Raw genomic sequence first — 9,575 nt, forward strand, 5'->3', positions numbered from 1 at the left:
GAATGGCTTTCTTTTTTAAGATAAGGCTGTCTTTTATGGATAATATGATCAACTCATATAATTCATGCAAATGAGGATCCTATTTGCAAAATCAGGAGGAATAATCTTTACTTTGTCATAAAGATTAACATCATTTGGCGAAGGTATGAGATCGTGGGACTCTAGTTTTAAATATTTCACTCCATACCATGGTATGGATTAAATTTCTTGTTTTCTCTCGTCCTTCTTCCCTTCCTCCTTCTCCTCATGCCATTTCTTTAAATGGATTCAATTTCTTCATTTTTGGGCCAAATGACCTGAAATTTGCTATGGAAGTAGAATTGCAAAATACCCAAGATTTTTTTTAATTGTTTTGATATTGGCTTTTAGAATTGTTATTACCTTCGCCAAGAAGGTTATGTTTTCAGGGGCGTTCGTGTATGTGTGTGTCTGTCTGTCTGTCTGTAAACACGATAACTTGAGAAGGCCTTGATGGATTGTCTTGATACTTGGTAGGTGGGTAGGTCTTGATGAGACCTCAAAATGATTAGATTTTGGACCCCCTAGCGGCTTGTTATGGTACTGCAGCTGAACTTCCGGTTTTGATATCTCATGATCTAGACATGCTATGGTGATGAAATTTAGATGGTAGGTAGCTCTTGTGCTGGGGAAGAAGTGACGTGAGTTTAGGCCCCCTAGCGGCTTGCTCTGGAACTGCAGCGATATATTCTTGAAAATATTCAAAAGGGGATAACTCAAGAACCGGTTGACGGATCGTCGTGATTTTTGGTATGTAGGTAGCTTACGTGATGCTTAATATAATTATGTGACAATTATGCAAATATGGATGTAATTTGCATAATTTATGGGGAAATTCTATAAATCAGCTGTATTCCATGATAGGACAATTAAAGCTTGTGACATTGGTAATTGACAACGAAAGAAACACAGGAAAATATTGATTATGTTAATAATGACCTAATTTGCATAATTAATGAGAAAATTTTATAATTATGTAATGATAACTGCCTGGAATTTCATACTTGTGGTATTTGAAAGTTAAATTGAGGTGAACATCATTAAACATAATTTATTCAAATCAGGACCTCATTTGCATAATTTATGAGGAAATGCTAGAATGCATTGTTTGTTAGTATAAGACTGTTTTTTGGTTGAGATTATGATAAAATGATATAATTCATGAAAATTAGGTTCCTATTTCTTAAATCAGGGGGGAATAATCTAATGTATAATTTGTCAGTCATAAAGATTAACATCATTTGGCGAAGGTATGAGATCGGGGAACTCTAGTTTTTTGTCTGTTTTCCACCAGGAGCCCAACCGATGTGCAGGTGAAGGTTGAACCGGTGCAGGTCAAAATGGAGCCAGAAGAGGGTGCCCAAAGGCCGGGGGCAAATGGGGACAACAGGGCAGAGGAGGTGGAGTCCCCCAAATAACTACCTTCCTCCACTCCAATAACCAACCACTCAAAACACAGGGAGTTCTCTCCAGGCTAAACTGAGAAAAGAGGATACAGACTTTTATTTTTCCAGATTCAGTTTGAAAAATCTTCCATGCATCGTTGTAACAGGGAGAGCAAGAGGGAAAGGAAGAAAAAAAAAGACTCACCAAAAGTTAGCAATTTTTGTCTGTTTCCATGGCAACAACAAGTTGTGAACTTGTTTGCCTGATGCATACCAGCAGGCCTGGTGGTGACCTTTGACCTCTGAAAGAAGCGTTTTGATTGGCTCTCCCGTCAGTGTAGATAAACTTTCTTTTTAGATCCTCTCCTTTCTTGTTTCTTGCAGGCTAGTGAATTTTTAGCTATGTTGGAGGAAGCTTATTTGAAAATAAGTTGCTTAACCTTAGTTTTAGTTTTGGAAAGAAAGAAAATGTTTAATGTAATGTGAACTTGCATCATTTCTGAATCATTTTCATTTGTTTATCAAGTCTGCCATGTAGATAGGATAGATACAATTTGTTAGGGTGTGTATCCTCTTTTCCAGTCTTGTCCTGTGCACTCCTTGTCCAGACCAAATTAATTGTTAAAACCAACCCTCCAAATAATGTCAGTTTTAGACCAATTTTACCAAAGAGTCAATTTTCGTTGTGTTGTGACACTGTGTCGCCGGGCAACTTGTTTTGCCCAGTTTTTTTCCGTTTTCTGTCTTTGACTATTGTTTGACGGGAAACATTCTCAAGAAACCCCCCTCAGAAGTCAAAGTGGTAGCACCCAGGAATAAGCAACAGACACAGTTTTGTGGGGTGCGCCACTTTAGGAGAGGGGGTGTTGAAATGGTCTCATACCAGGGGTTTGGTCCCTGTGCAAACTGCAGCTGTATGTTGCTTTTAGCTAGCCCCATAGATGGCTCTATTTTTATTGTGCAAATGCATTATGTGCTTACGTAGGTAGGATTAATGTTAAGTGTATTATGTTAACGTACGGTAATTAGAATGATCGCAGTGATCCAAAAAAATTGTTTTTCCCCCAGTTTATTTGGGGTGAATAATGCCACTTTTGTGTTTTACGAAATTGTGAGAAAGAAAACGCTAACAATCTTGACCAAGTACCTAATAAGGACACAGCACTGATCAGTACCATGTCGTAACCCTAATGTTAACGTGCTTCTGCCTTAGCTAGTCTCCGTACTATGCAGTATAAGTAAACAGACTACTGCGTCGTTTGATTCCAAAACCCTCGATTAACCTGTAACAGTTGTAAATGAAGATTTCTTCGTAATTGAAGACAATAATTAATGTGCTGTACAAAGAAAAATGATAAATCAATTAATGACTAGTGCGCTCAAAATTTGTAGTGTTTAAAAACCTGCTGTTAGGAGAAAGAAAAGACAAAAATGCCAAAAAAATGTGTCGATTAAGAAGGGGAAAAAAACAACAGATAAGGGCAACTATTTTTCTGAGAGATTTTGCCGGAGTTGGGAAGTTTTAGCCTTATTGGAAAGCTACACCAAACATAATCGACAACAAATACACTCCCAGCTACAGCTGACTTGGAAGCTTTAACAGAGGCAAATATAAACTGTTAGAAGGATTGTCACACACAGAAAGCTTGAGAGCTGTGATTGTTTCAGTCTTGGGGCCCAGGCCCGTTTGTGGTAGGTTTGTTGTACGATCGTTAATTTGGAGAATGCATGGATAGAATCTTGCCGGCGGTTTGTTCTGTCACAACATGATTCAAATTCTATGATATCAAAATACGACAAAAGAGACTGTATCGTCACCAAAAAAGGTATTAATTACTAAATTAGACTGGTAAATGATTTTTATGAATTTCTTTTTAAGATTTTTTTGCTGTTAGCAGTGTGATTTAAACGATAGACAAACTTGTGACTTCTTTGACTTGACAAAGCGTTTTCCAACATTGAGATCAGAGATCACATAAATCACATTTTGATTTCTTGAATATTTGACAGTTAATACCAATTAAAAAGCAACAGAAGTTTCAACTGAAAACCAAAATCTCAGCTTTCTGTGTGTCGGGCATCCTGGGACTGGATCAGCAAGGAGTGGGGAGGGGGGCAAGAGATGGAATTTTTGTGTTACTGAAATTGGTGTTTTTCGAGTTTCACATCTACTTGTTTATTTTTTCTTCTACTTGTTTGGAGGGTGCCAAGGCCAACCAGTTATGAAAACTGGAAAGGATTCCCACCCCAGATGCCCCCCTCCCCACTCTCTCCTTGCTGGACCAAGAAAGAATCTAATATACCAAAAAAAGTTGGACTGCACCCTCTCTTTATAGATACAACAGTGGGTAGGATATGTCAAACTGCTTGCATTTTTCCCAAAGTTTTGCATGACTGTAAAATTCCAAAGCAATATGCTGACCACTTGGAAGTGCCGGAACTCCACACAAACCAAACAGACTCAGTACGTGGCCTTGTTTTTACAAACTAAGGCCACTCCGATTTGATTTGTTGGTTCTCAGATTTTTGCATGAAATCAACGAAGCCACAAAAAAAAACAGCCTAGGCATCCCATTATAGCCCCAAATAGGCACTACAGTTGAATAAAGTCAACACACTAGGCTTGTTTGTTATGAATTTTGAACTTTCAATCAAATAGATATCTTGATCAACGGAGAAACTGTAACAAGTAGGAAGACAAGAACTGTTGGTGCCAAAATATGTGCATTTTGGGATTGATTCACAACCTGAATGGTATATGTAATATATTTTATTTCGCAAACCAGAAAAGACTGAAACCAGCATCCAAGAGAACCAAGAAATTAAATTGAGGTGGCCTATTACTACTCCAAATGACAGTGAAGCCAAAGTCAGATTCAGACACAGATCAAAGATGTCCTGTACAGCTGCTGTGGCCTGTTTCTACAGTTGTTTTATCATGATTCTGCATATCTCTTTCCTGTATATTGTACACCAGTCTTCATTCTTAGTGTATGTATGTAGTCTTTAGAGTTAAGTTCACAAGATTCAAGCAAGAAGTTTGCATTCAAGCAAGAAGCAGTTGCATGCATTTCAGCAAGGAGCAATTTCAGTCTTTGGCATCAAAATCACCACATCTTTGTGTTCTCGTAGATAGAAATAAGTCAAAGAAAGAAAATAAGAGGGCAATTGACATAGCAATTGTAATTGATTAAGATTTTTGACGAGTTTAAACATATAACAAAACAAAACTCAGTGGCAAACTCCTCAAAAAGCTATAATTTGTTGCAATGAAAATAGTATGGTGCATCATATTAATGTGTTCAACTTTGAAAAAACATTCCTTTAAGTGTCCTGTTCATCATCATAAAACCTGGTTACATTGGTATTTTTTTAAATACCAGGGGCACTTTGCTATTGAATGACAATAACTTGAGGGTGCAGTCCAACTTTTCCATACATACAGACTTTAAATCGCCTTACCTCCTCACAAATACCGAAGTACAACTCACTTTAACACTTTCACCAAAGAGTATCCAACATCTACAGTCAAACCAAGGGATTTTTCTGGACTACACACATAACTAACCTCAACAATTCTGCAGGCTTTGTGATTACAATGAAATCCAGTGAAGAATCTAGAATTATAAGTAGACCTAGTGCTAAAGGCTCAATGCTTGCATACAAACGTAATCTTTTCTCTAGAGGGCCACAGCACAAAACTTGGACGTAGCTTTCAAATAAAAATACATTTTACCACCCAGTCTTCTGATGTATTTCATGTCATTGTTTTTGCCACAAAATCAAGACATGTAATCTAACGCGAAGCACATTTATAAGGCTCTGGTAAAATGTAACCCAAACATAACTGGATCCACCTCCCTATAGATGGATCTATTTGTGTTAACAGTAGTTTATCATGTGCACAAGATTTAGTGAAGTCATAGGTAGGGGGAGAAAAGATACACAAGTTGATCTCAATTTCACGAAAACAAAGACTGGGAAAAATATTTGCATTTCTAAGCTTGCTCAAAGTTTTGCTGTGGCTCTCTGTAGATATCTGCCAATGCAACTTTGCAACAGTGAATGTGTTCGTAAATGTCACCAGGCATGGAGTACCTACATACATGTATGTGAACTTTGGGGAGCTCACAACAAGAGGACGATTAAAAATTGTGGATAATTAGATAGACAAAAGGCCATGTAATGGTTCGGTTCAAGTTGAGCAATCTGGGATTTATAAAGAGTAGGATGGAGACTGTGTTAACCCAGGTTCTGGTGTAACAGAAGCAGCAAAGATCATTCCAGAATTGTCGCGTCCTGAGTTGGTCGCTCCCTGACCATGGATGCCTGTATGTTGTGTTCAGACCGACCACCTTGTGATTTTCCTTATAATGTTTGTGTGAGAGAAACTGTCGGGATGATATTAAAGAAATGTTCACGTTTTTAGTTATGTTTTCATCTAGACCATGGTTTGTACACAGTGTGGAATTTGCAGGGAATTTCTTGAGCCTGTTTTGTCTTGAGTTCAGGAAAGATCTTGCGATGTCGTAGTCATTTCTTGTAGGCCACCGGCAATCGACTGACAGATAGAAAGCTCGAAAAGAGGATCTAGGAGTACCCTCTCCAAAAAGCCATTTTGTGTGGTTGAAAATGCTCAAATCGAGTTTATAAAGGTGCAAAATGGCTCAGGAACCTCCTGGAAGTTCCGCATTGTCTCTCTGTACGGACTGAACCATCTTTTGCTGATTTGTGAAGCCAAGTGGACAGAGATAGGATCATTTTTTGTTGTAGAACACAGATATATCAATGTTGCAGTCAGTCAGTATGTTGTAGTTTTGTTGGTAGTTTTCAAACCTCCAAATAAGGCAAACATGGCGGTAGAATAGTCGCTGTTACGAACAGGTGACGCCAAAGGCACAAGCTTATAGATAGGAGAGAAAACAACAATTGGACGCCACAGAGATGGCGTCGAACGGTTTCCGCTTGATAAAACATGCTGCTAATGTGGCTTTGCGACAGCAATACTTACAGAAGACCTTCCTGAGTTGAGTAATGTGATCTTTGAAATAATATTTACCAAAGCAAAAGAATTTGCCCATTGTCTTGCTTGTCTGTCCTTGTCTCTGTCTGGAAGAATCCTCCTCGTGTATTCTCCAGTGGTTGATGTGGTCATCGTGAACACACAGACTTTGTGATCATCGTTGCAGAGGTATTGTTAAACCCACAAAACCTTCAGTCATCTGACACACCCAAGAAATAATCCTGTCAAAAAAGTTGACCAGATTGTGCTTCATTGATCATCTTTGGGCAGCAGAGAAATTGGACATTTTTATTCCACAAAAATTGAAGATGACAAAGACTTTTGGGTTTGACACTAACGCGGCAATACTGGCATTAGAATAACAAGAATATGCTTCACTATTTTTTCTGTGAAATGCTAGGACGATCAGCAAGGTAAAAAGAAGACAAGATGTTTGTAGAAACTCCATTAGATAAGACAAAAATAATTCTCAACAGGGTCTGCAGTGGTAGAAGTACCAAGTAGCGAACTGGACAGCAAAGACTGCTTGTTGTGTTGTGTTATCAATGGTCCAAGATACCAAGAGCTAACATAAACTGGTGCTTATACAAAAATATGCTTCTTGTATCGTCTTCATTTGTTTTGAGTGTCTGTTCTTGGACAGTTATGTCTCAGCCATATTTCCAAACCGATGCTTCACCAGGTAGTTCACGGTGGGGCATCGGTTTAGAAATGTCTAGAAAAATGTCTAGAAATGTCGGAAACTTAATTTCGGTTGATCGTCGCTCCGCTATTACTTTACAGTGCTCAGTTATTATATATACTTTTATTAGGGAGATTATATATTATACCCTCAACAACGGTACCTCATAATGCTATGGTGGCACATGTGCATGACAAGTTCCCAACGATCTACTGCCTGGCCAAGCTGATACTGTCTTTTGCGGCCACCGAAAGATCTGCTTGGAGATTAGCCATTTACAATGACTTGCCCATTCTTTAATACCCTAACCAAATGTTTATTCCAATCCTTTACAACAAAAACTATGTTTTCACACCTTATTAATCAACCCATTCTACTTCAAGTGGTGCGAAGAATGCCATCTATCAAAAATACAACAATTCATATCCGCGGGCGTGGTGAAAAAGATACAAGCCCGCTTATTTGTGAGTCAGATACGGCATAGTTCGGGGTGCTTAAAGACCCATTTATAATCCCTCCGCAAATAAATAACAGACAGGACTATGGTATCTGATCGGTTGTTAACGAAACCATATTGCATGTAAACCACGACAGGTTTACCGCAATGCGAAGCTAAACAAGTCTGCGATTGACAATCTTTGATTTTACGAACTACCTCGAGAAGTGTAGGGATTTTGCACTCTTTGATTTTACGTAAAGCGTCCGATTTCCGCCAAAGTTGTGCCGAGATTGTTAGGAATATCGTGTGTAAACAGGCCGGTGTTGTTGGATGATGGATACGTTTGTGTCGGCTGGGGTCAGGACACGTGTCCCACGAAGTCCCGACTATCAGGGAGAACGTGCAACTCTCCACCCGTCAACAAACTAATACGGCGGACGGATTCTGGAGTGGCTGTCAGAGTGATTATATAGCGGGTAGCAAGGGTCGCGCCGTGAGAGGGCGCAAAATGTTCTTAATAGTACCAACACGTTCAGACAACAGTTTAGTTTGCAGTCTTAACTTGTTTAAGATCATCAACACTTGTGTGAAATTTGAGAGGCGATGTCAAGCATGAAATTCGAAAAAGGAAACACTAGGTGCCGTCTATACAGGTTTAGTTTGTGCTCGCGTATGATTTTTGTGTGTTCTGTCTGGGCAAATAAACCACCAATATAGGGTTTCTGAACGGCTATCTTATACGTACTAGAACCGCTCTATTACAGTATCAAGGAGACAAACATTACAAACAGTCGAATCATCTATGGTCTACTCCATTCTGTGAAGTTGACGCGAATTTGCCTGTGTTTGGAAGTAGTTTTTCTTTCCGAAATCCACTTCTTTGTCCTCTGACGGACCACCCGCACAAGTTCAAGTACAATCACGTCAATACTCTCAACTCTCCAAGATTATTCCGTTGTTTATAACGGCGCGGTCACTTTCGACATTTTGATGCTGTAGCATTTTCATTTCAAGCAAATTTTTCGATCAGATTTTAAATGTGAAGTTAATTCTTTCCTCAGCGCAAAAGTCTGACAGCGTTCTGTTTGTGTAGTCCGGCTGCTAATTCTGAGCTAAAAAAAGCAGGTTGTTACAGAAACAATCACCGACAAGGATCCAAGGCAACCTTTTCCGTAAGATTAAGAAGTCAGCCGAATTTTGAACGACACGTGTACGACTAACCCAAGAATTTTCGCGGAAGGTCGCACGACGTATATGTGACGGAGCCTAAGAGCCGTTTTTAAATCAAAGTTGGTTTAAAGGTTAAGGAGAACGGTTTCCTTTTGTTTTACATGTATAAATACATGATTTTGAGATAGACTGCAATCTATCCACATCCAGACAAGTTGGAATTCATGTCTTTTTTTAATGAAGAGGTAGACAAAAAGACTCAATTTATAATATAATTTGTGGGTTCTGTGATTTTAAGTAGGTTTCTCCTCTAAAAATCACAGAACTTACAAATCATACGCAATGGCCAATGCATTGTTTTATGTATTTCAGCATTAACCTGGAACACATAAAACATTGCCGGTATAATTTGTCTCTCCATGGCCACATCTAGAGACAGCCAGGCTAACACTGGACTGACACGTGTTACTAATGTGAGGGTAAGCTGTCTAATGTGAATGGATGTGTTATTTAGATTTTTTATCTGCCCACTTGATAGACTCTCCTAATGATGAAGTAGATTGTTTCTTTCAAACTTCCTGTCGATAAACTTTATAACGACGTTTAATCAGTACAAATACATCTTCAAAATTGTGGATCTGACTCCTTCCATTTGAAAAGGAGTGTTTGTGGCATCAACTGTTGCTTTTGATATCGCATTTAGCCTGGATTAAACTCCTGAAAAATAGTTAGCTTTTTTTAGATTTCGGCTGAAGCGACCCAACAAATAAAGTTTGACAATGTAAAACTGGAGTGCACGAGGACAAGGGCTGTCTCCATGACAAGTCCCTCCGTTTACCCGTCCTTTTTTTTTTTTTT

General features: G+C 38.8%; 1 protein-coding gene across 15 annotated transcripts in view; it reads left to right on the forward strand.

The window, feature by feature from the left end:
- The window catches only part of LOC109471908 (forkhead box protein P1-like), a 47,660-nt gene extending 44,920 nt beyond the window's left edge, over window positions 1-2,740 (forward strand). For all 15 annotated transcript variants that reach the window (XM_019771453.1, XM_019771377.1, XM_019771431.1 and 12 more), the window contains one exon: window positions 1,313-2,740. In XM_019771453.1, coding sequence (XP_019627012.1) covers window positions 1,313-1,436 — 124 coding nt within the window. In that variant the 3' untranslated portion in view covers window positions 1,437-2,740. The remainder of the gene's footprint in view (window positions 1-1,312) is intronic.
- Window positions 2,741-9,575: the final 6,835 nt, after the last annotated feature.

This window comes from Branchiostoma belcheri, unplaced genomic scaffold (assembly GCF_001625305.1).
Source record: "Branchiostoma belcheri isolate BF01 breed outbred unplaced genomic scaffold, Haploidv18h27 scaffold10, whole genome shotgun sequence".
Lineage (NCBI taxonomy): Eukaryota > Metazoa > Chordata > Leptocardii > Amphioxiformes > Branchiostomatidae > Branchiostoma > Branchiostoma belcheri.